The following is a 16,434-nucleotide window of genomic DNA, read 5'->3' on the forward strand; positions in this document are numbered from 1 at the left end:
TTTTATTCTCATACAGATAACATGTTTAAACATTTTTTCAACTTCAAGTTCTTGGACTGTGATAGGATTTTTATCTTAGATTTATGCTTATAAGCTGCTGCGATACTATAAATAAATAGATTTAAGGTGAGCACAAGAACATTAAAAAATATTGATTATTACGCAAGTTATTGAAATTAAAAAAACATTGAAATTGACACTATTTTTGCAATACCTGGTTTAAAAATAGTCCAATTGGATTCATCCTGGGTTCATTTTAAAATAATTTTTCAAGCAATCAAAACCTTTAAAGAGACAAATGTTTAACTCTGACATCATTGAAATTAAGAAAACTTTATCAGTCATCAAAAAATTGGTGGTCATAAACTTTTGCACGGTAATGTATATTAAAATAAAATAAAGTGAAGGAATTTTTATTTCAGAATTTTTCTATAATCAGGAACTTTCCAATTCGGAAATATAAATATATGGTAATGTAAACTGTCCAGTAACGGGAATTTTATTTTTCGGGATTTTTCAGCCGTCCCTAAAAAGTCAACGCTTTTGGTAGAAACTTAATCTTTTTGGTTCAAAATAGGTTTGTATTGAAAATTAATATTTTTTCGTTCAGGATTGAAAGTTTGACTGCTTTTTTAAAAATTGATCCTTGTGTTTGATTCCTCGTTTTAGTTACAAATTCATCTCTTTGGTTGAAAATTTAACTTTTTAAATGCAAATAATTGGTTTAGGTTGAGAATGAAACTATTTTGTTGAAAATTCATCGGTTTGGAAGAATTCAATTGTTCTTTACCTGCAATCAAAAATGCATTCTCTTGGTTAGATACTTATCATCTACGTTAAAAAGTTCATCTCTTTAGTTATAATTTTAACTATTGCGTTGAAAGTTATTTTTGTTTTTGTAAAAATTCATCTTTTTAGTCAAAACTGAAACAGTTGTGTTGAAAATCCGTCGTTTCGGTAGAAATAAAATGTTTTTTATTTAAAATAAAATATTTTTAGTTGAAAATTAACTACTAAGTTCAAGGTTGAACTACTTTCTTAAAAATGCATTCCTTTAGTTGAAAATTCATTTCTTTGTTTAAAAATTTAATTAACTCTTGTTGAAAACTTAAAATTTGAGTTATTTAAAATAAAGTTATTTTTTGTTTAAAACGCAATTACTTAGTTGATAGATGAACTACTTTATTAAAAAAGCTAAGATTTGGTTGAAGATTTATCATTTTCATTTAAAAATTCATCTCTATGCTTGGCAATTTAATGATAGTGCTGAAAATCAGTTTTTTTTTTAAATTAAAAAATTAACTTTTTAAAATAATTTAATTTCTCCATTTTTATCTGGAAATTTGTATTTTTGTTTTGAAAATTCTTCTTTATTAGTTGAAAATGCAATTTCTTTGTTGAAAATTAATCTATTTAGGTTGAGGAATCAACAATTTTGTTGAAAATTCGTCGGTTTGGTAGAATTTAATTGTGTTAAAAATTTAACTATTGTGTTGAAGATTAGTTTTTTTCTTAATTGAACATCAATTTTTACACTGAAAATTCATCTGTTTTTATACAAATAGATTTTTTGTCTTAAAAATGCAAACTTTTGGTTAAAAATGTGTCTTTTTTTGATTGATGATTCACTCTATTTTGTTTGAAATTGTGTTCTTTTTTTAATAAGTAAACTGTTTTTAATTAAAATTAAAATCATTTTGAGTTGAAATTACTATTACAATTTTATTTGATTTTATTTGAAAATACATCTCTTTGGTAGAAAATTAAAATATTTCAACTATTCCATTTTTAACGTTAAAATTTGTAAATTGTTTAACATCGAAGATTCTCAATCATCTTGTGAACTCGATTACTGTTTCATTTTTAATACTGGAACAGCAATTCAATTTTTAAAATCATTAAATAATTTATATTTACAGTTCAGCAACTCAAAAAGTTTTTTATCAGATCAAATTCTAAACATTGATAAAATTCACAGTAAAAAAAAAATTCACTGTCATTTCCCAGTCTCAAAAAATTCCCAATTTCCCGGTCCAGCGGGCACCCTGCATCATATTAAAGCAGTTTCTAACGTTTTGTTAAAAAAATCCAATTCTACAATCAACTTAGGGACTTCCAGGGTTTGAATCCGCCATTTTTGCTCATGAATTTAAAATTTGATTGATACCTATGAATGATCAATGAACCCTGATGTTTGCTTTAGGGCTTTTCACTCTAAAACTGAAATTGTAAGTCCATGATATGCATTTACAGAGTATTGTTTATATCCCATATATTAACAATATTCACTGAAAAATCATGTTCATTTTCCTTCTATCTATTAATTTAAGGTCATAAATGAAATGACCAATGCCCGGACATGTCAAAACAAGTTTCTAGATATTTAAATAAATATAATTTTTAATTTACCGAAAGTTGTTAGTTCATTTAAAATGAATATTTTTTAGTTTTGTTTCATATTGCTCACCTCTTTACTCATCTGACATTCAAGTTAGTTATAATGAAAAGCCCTATTATTCTTCCTCGGTAATTGATATACCATCTAGAGTTACGCACAAAGTTTGTATGATTTCATCCCTTGTCATGTTACAACAAAAACCCCGAAATAACAGTCTACAATGAATTATGCAAACTAGAAGGTCTTCAATGTAGAAGGAGAAACTAGACAATACCGGAATGAAGAGGTTCCTAGATAAAACTCACCCTCTTTACTTTTGGAGGCCGTCGAGCCCTTGTCTTGACAATACATGATTATTCATTCGTTCTCACGCACGGAAAACATCACATATGGGCGGTGACGCACTGCCAATGTGTGACTCCACTTCGATGCGATTTGGTGACGGTCCGTCGGCCCGCCACCCGACGCTCAAATAAAGTCCGGCAAAGTATTCCCCGCCAGAGTATCTTTCCTTTTCCACAATGGTGATTGGTGATGCTAGGAAGATTGTTCCTGCGTCAATAATCTTCATGAAATGGCCCTCTTTTCAAACAGGATTCCTTCTTAAAAAGTGAAAAATTCTCTTTAAATGTTTCCTCAGATGCTCCCACTATTGCTTGGATCTCTCTCACACACAACTACACAGAGATCTGCATTTTTTAAACCTTCTTGGCACAACAATAAGAATGTCTTTGGCGAACAATGAAGAATCCTGCCCGAATATTTTGCACTCTTTATGGCGGGTGCTCACGCACGCCACCACTGCCCGGAACAAATCATCCGCGACGATAGTCGCCGTCTTCTTCTTCTTCTTCTTCTTCTTCTTGATTACGGATCTTTGACAACTTTTCATCAGCTCACCATTGCTAAATGCCAATAGCCAACTTGCCAAGTACCCAGTTTTCAGCGACAGCCGTCATTGCACTGGCCACAGCTGTCCACACTCCACTCTCGTAGAGCGCAGACGCGACGACTATTCACTGATTGGCTAAATTTCAGCGCCATTTTTTCAAGTGTAGAAGTATATTAATTAGGCTATTTCACATTCACTACATGATAAGAAAACCATGACTTATAGTCTGCTATCTCGGATACTGGTTATGCAAAATGCATTGCTGTTTTTAAAAATAACATCAATAATGATTTTTTTTTAAATAAAATTTGATAGTATATCGGTTGTCGGATTTAGTCACGGAAAGAGTTAAAACACTATTTTTGGTTCCGTGCCATTTTAAACTTAGCAAGTAATGAATTACAATAAAAAAATCGACGGATGTGTTAAGCAGAGGTTATGTAGAACTTAAAACCCTTTAAATAAAGTAACAAATGTTAAATAAGGATATTACGTAGTAGAATACTACTCGTGGAACATCAGTTTAAATCAGAAAATTAAACCAAATTTTGATTGCACTGATATCAATATTTTTTCTTTTAAGTGATAAATTAAATGGAATGACCATTTTCGACTTTTTTATTTGTTTCCTTTTTAAAGTTCTACGTAACCTAAACTAAGCAGCTTTTCGGTCGATATTTTAATATAATTTATTTCACACTAACTTTAAAGTAGCACTTAACTAAAAAGGATCTTTTCGAGGATAAATTTGACAACCGATAATTTATCATATTTTATTTTTAAAATGCAATAATCATTTTTTTCTTTAGGATACCAAGTATTTTGCATACCCAGTATTTGAGATAGCAGACAATAAGTCATGGTTTTCTGATCAGATGTTATTTCCGTTTGTCGCTGCAGTCAGAAAATTCCATCCGACTAAACGATGATTAGAGGAGGGTGAATCGTGGTCAGATGCTGCCTTGCGTTGATTTGAAAATCGACTACCGCGAAAATTATATCAGGGAATTTGTAAGATTAAACCGATTAAACAAATTACTCATTTGAACACAAGAGTTTTAGGGAAAATATTCGGGTTTTTGTTGCAAAACTCCATTTTCAAAGCACAATAAATCCAATTATTTACGGATTGATTCTTAGAACAATAATCCTAATTTATTCTCGATTCACAAAAACCAAATGCCTAACAATATTTCACATTTTGTGATTTACGCGTGCGTCTCGCACCAGAATTATTAATTCAAGATTATTTATTTTAGTTTTTATTATTTCAAAGTTATTAATGTTCAGATAAAAATATAGCGAGAGAAAATAGGCGTTTCAGGACCTATATTTATAATATTAGGAAATAATGGTTTCCAAAAAGGTGGGAAACCAATCCGTGATTACATGCTGTCATTATGGACCAATTACATGACATGTCACGTAGGTAACCTACGTGACATTTCGCAGGTCACCGTAGATGAACATGAATTTTATGGCCTTTATAATTGGATTGAACCAGTTCGACAGAAAGATTGTTCTTTGAGAAACCCTTTTAAAATATTAATACCAATGTCCAAACATAGTCATGGTAAAAATAGGGATGTTAATCAATGAAACGTTACATTATACCAAAGTTTCTGAAACTTTAAAAAATTTTCAGGTACCTTTTTTGTAACCTCGTTTTTGAATTATTCATTGAATTAATAATTCATATGTGGTTCGCATCTAGATTACTATGTAAAATATTAATGCCTCGCTTAATTCAAAATCCATGGTGCGTAAAAAGATACCCTCACATTATATTAAATTTAATTAAAAACGCTTTAAATGTTTTAATTTCTAAGATTTCAACCCTAAAGATCAATTTTCTAGCAAAATTTTTTTTTTACCAAATAAGACGAATTTTCAACGAAAGTAAATGTTTAATAAAACAGTGACATTTCACGCCGAAGAGACGAATTTTGCACAAATTATTTCATCTTTCAACTAAATACTTTAATTTTCAACTAAAAGAGACGAATTTTCAACAAAATAGTTGAATATTTCAGCAAAAAAAGATTAATAAGTAAAAAATATCTCATTCATAGCTATAATTCAGTTACTAACTGACATGAATAACCATTTTGTCTTATTCATATTCAGAAAGAACCAAGCAGTTTCATTTTCCAGAAAGAAAGATTAATTTTTAAATTTAAAAAACAAATATTGAACTAAATATAGTTTAATTTACCTTAAAAAACTAGCTTCCAATGAATCATTACACAAATTTCAATGAAATTATTGAATTTTCAAGCAAAAAAGGTGCTTTTATATGAAAAAGTTAAATTTTCAACCGAAAAGATTAATTTTCAAATTATATAATGAATTTTTAGCGAAAATAGATCATTTTTCGGTTAAAAAATATTAGTCTTTAACCAACAAAAAAAAAAGAAGTTTCAAATAAATTGTTACATTTTGTGTGATAAATCTCAACTGGAATAATTAAATTTTTGATTAAAAAAGGAAGTTTTAACCGACAAACGCATTTTTAAACAAAATAGTTACATTTTGAAACAAAGAAATAAATTTTCAATTAAAATGATGAATCCGAAAAAAATGAATTTCTAAGAAAGTAGTTAAACTTTTAACCAAGTAGTTGAATTTTTGAACAACAAAAAAATTAAATTGTCAAAAACAAATGTATTCATTAATATTCCAAACAAAAAAGACAATTACAACCAAACAATATTGAGTACTCAACAAACATAATGACATTTAAACAAAATTCTTACATTTCCAATAAAATAATCAAATTTTTAACCCAAAAAGTTGAATGATTAATCTACAATATCCTAATAAACATTTGAACCTAAAAGAATTAACTTTCACGAAAAATAATTGGATTTTCTTATTGGGTTCTATTAATTCAATTCTCATTTAAATCAAAAACGAGAAAAAGATGGAAACCTGTGATAAATAAAAAGAAATTTCGATTTATTTTTTATACGTTTGAAATATTAGCTTAAAAACATTAATTTTACTTGTTAAAATAAAGCTAATTTTCCAATACACACTTTTTGGTTTCGAACTACAAACTTTTAAATCCCGACAACACGAAGTTTGTCAGCGCTACGCAACATTTAAGGCCCTGTATTACCGCCGTGTTAATACAAAATGCAATACTTATATTAATTTATATTACTATGTACATTATGTTTATGGCAATATTAAGGCTGATATCAGATCAATATCAATATATATATTAATATATAAATAATTTTTTTAATTTAATACTCCATATTTTTTAAATATTTTAAATTTTCCTGCCTTAAAATTTAAAATTTCATTAGATATTTTCACTTCAACCGCCAGCTAATTTCATTTCGTTGAGTTCTGGGGGGAACACAATGGACCAAATGCATGGAACAAAACTTTATTTTTGTGCTATCTTCGTAATGAATAGTAATTACTATCATTTTATTATGTCATTAAATAACTCTTAAAAAATAGAAACTATTTTTTTACTACACTTATATAGACAAAATTAGTTTTTACGAAGATATTAGCAAAATAGGGCAAAAATGGTGCATTTGGTCCCTTGTTTTCCCATCAGCAGTCAATGAAGTGAAGTTAGCTGGTGGATCAAGTGAAAGCACTTAATAATTTAAATTTAAAACCATTTCCTCCTCTATTTCTTTTTTTTCAAAAGCTGTTCAATTACAAAATAGCAAAATAATTAGGTATTTTCACTTCAATCAACAGCTAACTTCACGTCCATGCATTTGATCCATTGTTTTCCCTCAGCTTTTAACGAAGTGAAGTTAGCTGATGGTTGAAATTAAAATACCTAATACAGTCGTTATAAAAAATCTATTTTATTATTAGGTATTTGCAAGATATTATTATTTTTATGTCAACTATCAGCTAACTTCACTTCGTTAAATGCTGAGGGGAAAATAGTTGTGATTTTTTAAAATTATATATAATGATAATAATTATTATTCAATTATCGTAGTTAATATAATTATTATAGTTATAAATAGTTATATATAATTATTATATATAAAAATATTATTATTATAGTTAAAAATAGTTTCCATTTTTTAAGAATTATTTAATTCAACGAAGTGAAGTTAGCTGGTGGTTGAAGTGAAAATACCTAAGTGCATTGAATAGCTTTTGAAAAATAAACAAAAATATTCAAATAAGCACTATTGTAAAAAATAATGTTTTCCAAGTTATTGAAAAAATAATGTGTCGCCCATATGCAGACTTGCTGACATCTTGAATTTCCCCCACCTAATGCCTAATCTTGTCCCGTTAGAAGTTATCTGAATAATTTATTCTCTATATTGTGTAGAAGCCTTGGAATAACCTGGAATAACCATGTGGACAGATTGCGTGGATTGTGTTAAAAAGGTTAAAAATCATTTGACAGTTTAGACCGCTTAGACAATTGATGATCAAGGAATAGTGTACAATTGCATATTCGGAAATATAGTTTTGATAATAAGTTATCAAAACTATAAAGTAAGAAGCGGAACAAGATTTGCATGTGATCCGTGTCGCCCGTGTGGTGTTTGTTGTTTACAAATTGAAATTATGGCACAAGAAGATTATTTTAATGTTTTCGTTGGTGGTATATCAACAAGTTTAAAAGGTAACTACCGTAGTTATATGTAAAACTATCTATATCTAAATAAATGACACATAATCTAACCTCAATTAAAAATAGGCTTTGCTAGCCTGAACTGTTCTTCTAAAACTAAACCTATACGCTAAGTGGAACTAAAATGATTGACGCTCTAATTTGCGTAAATATTTTTTCTATTTATCGTATAAATAAATTCAGTTCATAAAATTTATGTTTAGATTATAAGAAGTGAACGTTCTACATTTTGTCGTTTTAAATTGAAGTTTTCCAACATTGTAAGATTTTCAATGAAAATCCTTTATAGCTAAATAATTGTGAACTAAAAAAGGTTAAAATTGGAGTAATTTCATCATAAAAAAATTAAAAACATTTGGTTTTAATTTTAACTAGAGAACAATCACGTGCGCTAGAGAACAATCACGTGCGTTTATCTAACGCAAACATAATCTAAAATTGTTCGAAGTTTTTATCAAAAATACCAATTACAGACAAAAAATACTAAAATAATCAAAAATTTCTGAATTTTATTTAAACTATAATAATTATTTTTCTTTTAAAATAAAAATATTTTGTGTGAAACTTCAACATAACTTTAACTTGTAAAAAGTTGTGCATCTTTTTAAAATCTTTTGGCATCATTTTATTAAAACTAAAAATTTCTGACATAAAACACTAAAATAATCAAAAAATGTTAAAAGATTCTAAATGTTGTTTAAATTATAATGATTTTTGTATTAAAATAGCAATTTTTGGTGTATAACGCTAAGGTGCAGTAAAATTACTGAAATTTGAGATTCGACTTTAAAATATATTTTTTTATTTAATTGACAATACCAAATCTCTTGTTCAAACTATAATGATTTTTGTTTTAAAATAAAGTACCAACAATCATTTTATTTAAAAGAATATATTTCCCTGTTTTCGTGAAAAACTCCATATTTTCCCTTTTTTTTAAGTGTCTGCTCAGCATGAAAATATCTTTCATTCAAAATAATAATATGTTAAATATGCACTTAATTTTAAGTATATGTGGATCGAATCCATTTCTAAGCAGACAGCTTCTACACACGAAGTAGCAGAATTTCTCGAAAAATGGATTTTTGTCAGAGGAAATTAAGCGATAATTATTTTTCCGATTTACAAAAAAAAAATCCACAACGTTATACGTATTTGAATTCTGTGCTTTGTGTAAAGAATATATGTTTTTGTTCTTTAAACCTCTATAACTTTTGACACCTTTTTTTAAATTATACCAGAACATTTAAAAGGGGTCGCAGATTAAGAAAGTGAAAGCTGTTTTTCTGAAAATATTAAAAATCGATTTTCTCAAAAAACCACACTTATATTTTTCACAAATTTTTTATTGAATTTATACTTTCAGGAGGAAGGCATCATTTGAGTTCTTTGAAAAATACATCTTGCTCTTCTTTTTATATCTTGCTAATATAAGTTAGATATGCAATCAGCTTTATGCAGGCAATATGATAAATATCTTAATTAAATCAAAAGTTATAGAGGTTTAAAGAATTATTATTGTTGTTTGAAAAACAAAGCACAACATTCAAATACGCATAACTTCGTGGACATTTTTTTCGTTTCGTTTCCTTTCGACTTATATGTAGAACGTGCTTGGTTTTATTGGATTCAGTCTGGAGAGAAAATAGAAATTTCTTTTAATTTATATTCAAATTCATGGGTTTTAGGAACGTATTCAAGAAATGAATAATTATCTAAATAAATTTTTTCAAATTTTTTCAAAACTCTCTAAATTAAGCATATTGATTAAATTCCTAGAACTGATCCATTTAGTTATTTGGAAGGACTCAATCAACATTATTTATAATAAACTGTCAGGGATTTTTTTCAGGATTTGAGTAGACACCCTGATAATTTGAGGATTTAGGACTTGTAGTTTTAAAAGGTTATAAAAAACCTTAGAAAATTAAAATTTGAATTTTTCTGTTCACCGAATTTCTAATAAAGTTCTTTTCAACTAAAAGTCGGAACATTTTCTAGATATTACATTAAAAATAAAAATAATACAAAACAAGATTGTGATATATGATCTAATATTTTGAGTTATTTTCAAATAAAAAATAATTCAATTATCTATGGATGGTTCTAAAATATTTTGACGTTTAAGGCTTGATTTTGAGAAATAATTGTCTTCATTTTTTATTGTTTTGAATTTATTCTGGATGCACTTAATTCAAAATTGTTTAATAACGAATTCTTTAATTGAAAATTCTGCAACTTGAATTATCTTTAAATTTGATATTCTACGATTTCTAAAAATTAAAAAAACAGAGAATTTTGTACGTTTAAAGTTGAAATAAAATAATTTGGAATATTGAAATCGAAAATTATTAAATGTAAAACTAACTATGTAGGTGCTCAATATGGAATTTTGCTATTTCTATGAAAAGAAAATGACCGTCATTTTCATCGTTCAAAATTGAAGAATTTTAAGTCTTGTAAACCTTTTAAGTTTATTTATTATAAAAACAACCCACCAAAAGCGAGAGAAAACTTCGAAGATTATTATTAATAATTTTTCTGTATGTTGAACACGATTGCAAATATTCTCCTTCATTTAAAATATGTTATGGCCCTAATAAGAGCCAATTGTTTGGTATCTTTCTACATGCTTTACAAAAACAAAAATATTTCCCTTATTTTAAAATATTTGGTGGCCCTGAAAAGGGCCGACTCTGGCTTTGAAAAAAGCTAATTCGTTTGTGGACCTAAATATAAACAATTACACTTCACGGTAAAAGCAAAAAGTAAATGATTGAAATTTCATTTTTGACTTTCGACGTGTGTGAAGTAAACAAATGTTTATCACATTTTTTTATGAACCCGAGAATATGGTCAACCTTTATGTGATTTGAGAATTTAATGCGAATTTATGAGCATTTTCAGTCAAATAGTTGTTCTTTTTTCATAACAAAAAGTCATTTTTCACCGAAAAATGTAATTAAATTTTCGTTTAAAACATTCAATTTTCAAACAAGTAAATTTAATTTTCAACAAAACAATTCAATAGTTCAATTTGCAGTTAGAGAAGTAAATTTCAAACAAACAAAAAACGAGTTTTCAGCAAAGGTAATTAATTTTCAACTAAAAATATATATTTTCAAAGAAAACTGGAAGTTACATCTTAATTAAAAAAAAAAATAATAATTTTTAATCAGAATGATGAATTTTCAACCAAAAATATGAACTTCAGACCAAATAGTGGAATTTTCAACCAAAAAGATGAATTTTCTATCAACAAAAAAATGAATTTTCAACTAAATCGTTCTTTTTTCAACCAAAGAGATACCGAATAGACTACCAAATAGAATAGTTACAAAGATGAATATTCTACAAAAAATAAAAGTAGTTAAAGTTTCAACCATATAAATTAATGTTTAACCAAAAAGATTAAGTTTCAACTAATGAGAGTACTCTTCTACCAAAAAAAGACGAATTTTCAACAAATAGTTGAATTTTCATCTAAAACAGATAAATTTTCAACTAAAAATAGAATAGTTAAATTTTCAGTAAAAAAATAATTTTCAATCAAATTAAACTTTTAACAAAATTTATAATTTTAAACTGAGAAGATTAAATTTTTATCGAAAAATATAAATGTGGGACCAAGAATCGAAAAGTTAGATTTTCAGTTAAAAAATTAATTCTAAATAAAAAAATAATTAATTTTCAACAAAAAAGATCAACCTTGAACAAAGTACTTTGATTTTCGACCAAATATTAGATTTTTTAAAGGGTTTTTCAACCAAAAAGATGAATTGTCAATAAAATTCAGGAATATTACACCAAATGTTAGAAGTTTCAACTCAAGAAGATACATTTTGAACTAAACATGTACGAGTTGAATTTTCGGTTAAAACAATTTTCAATTAGAAAATATAACTTTCAAATAAATAATTAAGATTTTCAATTAAAATGATCAATCATCAACCAAATAAATAAATTGTTAACAAAGTAGTTCCACTTTCAACTGATTAATTGAAATTCTCAACCAAAAAAGATGAATTCTCAATGGAAAACGTGTTATTTGGTGTTTTAACCCTTACTTGCACGGTGGGAACATGGAATCCCACCAACTTAACTTCAGATTTTTGCCATTTAATTAATGTTAAACGTATTTAAGTCGTTTTTTGTTCAATAGCTGATTTATAAGTAAGATAACATAATAATATAGATTTTTTTGACATAATTGTTTATAATAATTGTTATATAAATAAACAAATTTAAAACAATTACTTTTTTCGAAAGAACTTATTTTTGAAGAATCTATTCAACATAATAAACTGAAAATCCCTACTCGAAAGTTTTTCGGGTCGCTGATTTCAAATCTGAATTCAGAATTTGGAAATATTCAAATTCAAGATGGTGGATTCAATATGGCGGTTCCGAAATTTTTAACAGATATGCGAGCTTGAAAATCTATGCTCGGGGATTTATGGGGTCGCTAATTACGAATCTGAAGTCAGAATTTGGAGATATTAAAACTCAAGATGGCGGTTCCAACATTTTGAAAAAAAGATATATGCGAGCTTGAATTGAAAATTTCGAAATTCCGATTTCAGATTCGTAATCAGCGAACCCAAAAAACCCCAAGTAGAGATTTTCAAGATCATATATCTCGTTTTTAAAAAATTTGAAATCGCCATCTTAAATCGGCTATTTTGAATTGAAAATTTCGAAATTCTGACTTCAGACTCGTAATCAGCGACCCCGAAAACCCCCGAGTAAGAATTTTCAAGTAAATCCATTGAACAGAAAAATATGTGCAACAAAGGGTTAACAAAAAATGATTTTAAATTTCTACTAAAAATAGTTTGATTCCAGCAAAAAAAATGAATTTTCAACAAAATAGATTGAATCCTCCACCAAAACAGAATAATTTCCAACCAAATAGTTGTGATTTTTAACCATAATAATAAAATTAACTTCAACTTTAGTTTATCGAAAATTCCCTGTCAGATTTTCCATGACCTTCTGGATTTACCTGACATGTAGTAACTCTGTAATTAAAAAATAAAGTATATGTTTATTTCACTCTAAAGTGTTCTTGTCTAAATATATGTATTAATTAAAATATATATTTGTTTCAATAATAAATGCTTCAAATGTTGAGCATATTCTCGAGAGGATTTGCTTGACATAAATTCTTGGGCATTAAGGAACTCTAATCGTTCAGCCACTTCATTAATATTCCTTAAAAGAATACTATAAAATCACGAATATCACTAATATATTGCATTAATTTAGGTATATCGCTGGATGGTACCTTCCAAGTAACAAATTCACAGAAATTTCCCATACCGAGTAACCGAAATATAACTGCATTATCATGGGGTAATGACAAAGAGACAGAAATTCTTGTAGGTTGTGGTACAAAGGAATCTGCAAGGTGGGAATAAAGAAAAACCTTTTTAAATTTCGCTTTTTTAGATCGGCTTATGAATATCGAAGTAACCTATTCATTTTTTCACTGTAGTGTCGAGATTTTCAATACAGAGCTATCAAGTTTTGCGCGTTCCTTTCAATGTACGGAAGGTGAAGGAATTATTATTGGAGTTTGCAGACATAATAAGTAAGTTCAAAAATAATATTATGATTGGTTGTACTATTAACACTGAGAAAAATCAAATAAATTGTAATAGCCATGCTTTTTAATATTTCATTGGAATGTTTCATCTTTGATTATTGTTTTATGTGTTTTATATAATTTCAGTACACTTCTGGCAGCCAGGAAATCAGGACATGTGATTTATCAAAGGCCAGATGAGGATGATGGTGTTGCAATAAACGCTGGTCCTAATTTACACAGAATGCGCCAGTCAACTTCAAAAAAGGAAATAATAGCCACAGGTGGATTGGAAAATCCATTACAATTATTTGATTTGGAGAAAAAGAAGCAAATTTTCGTTGCAAAGAACGTTAAAAACGATTCTCTAGAATTAAGAGTGCCTGTTTGGATTTCTGATATTGGATTCTTTCCTGATTCGTCAAAATTGGTAACTTCTTCTAAATACGGACATGTAAGTAACATAACTTTCTTGTAATCTTAGGCGCCGCTCAATTTTTGGGATTGATTTTGAGGGAGGAGGGGTTTGGTAAAATGTCACTGTTTTTTATATAAATAATGTAAAGATATATAATATAAAATATATAAAGAATTTTCAGTGAATAAAGAAAATAAAATGATCCAAACTGTTGAATTGTAAGGGCATGTGACACAGCTAAATACCTATATTATCGACCACAGTTTTTTAGTTCAATGAATGTTTTTTTGAACCTAAGAAGTTTTTTTGTAAATAAAATATCGAGCTGAAACTTTGGGAAATGTATTAGAGTACAATAAAGTACGTTTAGGTACTGCATTTTTGTAGGAACTTCACTGAAAATTATTTCATCTTTTTTCTGAAACTCAACATTTTTTGAACGTTCGAACTTTTTTTAGACATGAAATATCGGTCTCAAACTTTGAGAAATGCAAGAACCGAAAGAAAACTACGTGTAAGTACAAAGCTTAATAATAAAAGATGTAAAAAAAAATATTTCAACAATCAATTCCAACGGCATCAGCCGGTAACGTTGTACACAAGAATACGTAACCTCTAGAGCCTCGTCTAGTGGCCGCCAGGTTTCGTATTTTCGTGTACAACGTTACCGGCTGATGCCGTTGGAATTGATTTTTGAAATATATTTTTTTACATCTTTTATTATTAATCTTTGTGCTTAAACGTAGTTTTCTTTCAGCTCTTGCATTTCTCAAAGTTTCAGACCGATATTTTATGTATAAAAAAAGTTCGAACGTTCAAAAAATGTTGAGGTTCAGAAAAAAGATGAAATAATTTTCAGTGAAGTTCCTACCAAAATGCAGTACGTAAACGTACTTTATTGTACTCTAATACATTTCCCAAAGTTTCAGCTCGATATTTTATTTACAAAAAAACTTCTTAGGTTCAAAAAAACATTCATTGAACTAAAAAACTGTGGTCGATAATATAGGTATTTAGCTGTGTCACATGCCCTTAAGTCAAAAGACAAGCTTTCTACAAAATCGTTGAATTTTCCAACAAATAATTTACTTTTCTAACAACAGCAAAGTTAATTTTCAACAAAATTCATTAATTTTCAATAAAAAATACCAGTCTCTACTGGTATATCAAATATCAGTCTATCAAAAAACAATTTACTACAAAACGTTTATATTTTTAATCCAATAAAGAGAATTTTGAGCAATACGGATGACTTTTTAATCAAATTGTGAATTTTCAACAAAATAACCCAACTTTATACCAAATAATAAAATATTTAACCAAAAAGAATACATTAGAAATATTAGGTTAGAAAACTAGAGATTTTTATCAGAAAATAAAATTAATACTGCTTGTTTTCAGTTATAAGTCATAAGAATAATTCTTTATTTATAAAAATATTTAACTATTCTGTTAAAAAATCGTTTTTTATTTTGTTTTAAATGAGTTTTTTGAAGTAAATTCAAAATTCAACTATTTTAGTTGAAGATTTATTCTTTTAGTTGGAAATTCATCACTTTCTTTCAAAATGTAACTATTTTTTTTTTATAAATTAGTCATTTTTTTGGTTGAACAATATTTTTTTTCTGGAAATAATAAAGCTATTCCGCTTTTCCAAATCTTTATAAGTCAAATATTTAATTAATTAAACTTTTGTTCTCCGTACATTTCAAGTTTTTATATTTGAATAGTTTTGTTCAATTTCAGATTATCTCAGTTTAATCTAATTTATTCATAATTTAGTACTTTATTTTTATGTATTTAGAAATTAAACTATTTGTTTGAAAACTTATGTATGCTTTGTGAAAAAATCGCCTTTTTGTAGAAAGTCACCTTTATGCTTGAAAATTCATTTTTTTGGTATAAAATTGAACTATTCTATTCGAAGATTCACCATTTTAGTTGATAATTCACTAGTTTGGGTGAAAATCAGTTCCTTTAACCAGGGGGGTGATACGATTTTCGCTTTTGCATTAGTCTGTTATTATTTTGCGTGTAAAAACTTGTGAAATATGATAAATCTCTAGTCTTTCTGGCGTATTTTATTCAATTACGGATAAATGTATAATAAAAATGGGCGAAAATCGATGTATAGCTCCGAACTGTAAATCAGGGTACGACTCAGCCCGCTCAAGTGGAGTAAAAGAAGTTTTTTTCTGCGTTCCAAAAAATGAGGTTGAAAATTGGCAAAAAGTAATTAAACGTGTCAGAAAGGATTTCGTTGTTAATCCTGGACAAGTAGTGTGTGAAGATAACTTTTTAAAGGATCAGATCGTTTGGAAAAAGGAATTCTTAGCTCCTGATGGAACGGTTATTGCGGTAAGTATTACAATTTTTTTTACACTGATATTCCTTTAACCTAAAATAATCGAGTGGGTCAGACGATTTCATGACAACATTTATTTTGATATTTTAATATATTCTTCTTGTTACTGAACTTTTATATTATTGTGATAGTGTGCAAAAT

At 27.7% G+C, this 16,434-nt stretch overlaps 2 protein-coding genes across 2 annotated transcripts in view; one reads left to right on the forward strand and one right to left on the reverse strand.

Annotated features, from left to right (window-relative positions):
- The window catches only part of LOC117169578 (cyclin-dependent kinase 14), a 19,492-nt gene extending 16,661 nt beyond the window's left edge, over window positions 1–2,831 (reverse strand). The window contains exon 1 of the mRNA XM_033356014.1: window positions 2,704–2,831. Coding sequence (XP_033211905.1) covers window positions 2,704–2,749 — 46 coding nt within the window. The 5' untranslated portion in view covers window positions 2,750–2,831. The remainder of the gene's footprint in view (window positions 1–2,703) is intronic.
- Window positions 1–16,434, forward strand: part of LOC117169579 (WD repeat-containing protein 74) — a 43,774-nt gene that overhangs the window by 21,399 nt on the left and 5,941 nt on the right. The window contains exons 2-5 of the mRNA XM_033356016.1: window positions 7,615–7,914; window positions 13,192–13,333; window positions 13,421–13,516; window positions 13,658–13,964. Coding sequence (XP_033211907.1) covers window positions 7,857–7,914; window positions 13,192–13,333; window positions 13,421–13,516; window positions 13,658–13,964 — 603 coding nt within the window. The 5' untranslated portion in view covers window positions 7,615–7,856. The remainder of the gene's footprint in view (window positions 1–7,614; window positions 7,915–13,191; window positions 13,334–13,420; window positions 13,517–13,657; window positions 13,965–16,434) is intronic.

The sequence above is a fragment of the Belonocnema kinseyi genome, chromosome 3 (assembly GCF_010883055.1).
Source record: "Belonocnema kinseyi isolate 2016_QV_RU_SX_M_011 chromosome 3, B_treatae_v1, whole genome shotgun sequence".
In the NCBI taxonomy this organism is placed as follows: Eukaryota; Metazoa; Arthropoda; class Insecta; order Hymenoptera; family Cynipidae; genus Belonocnema; species Belonocnema kinseyi.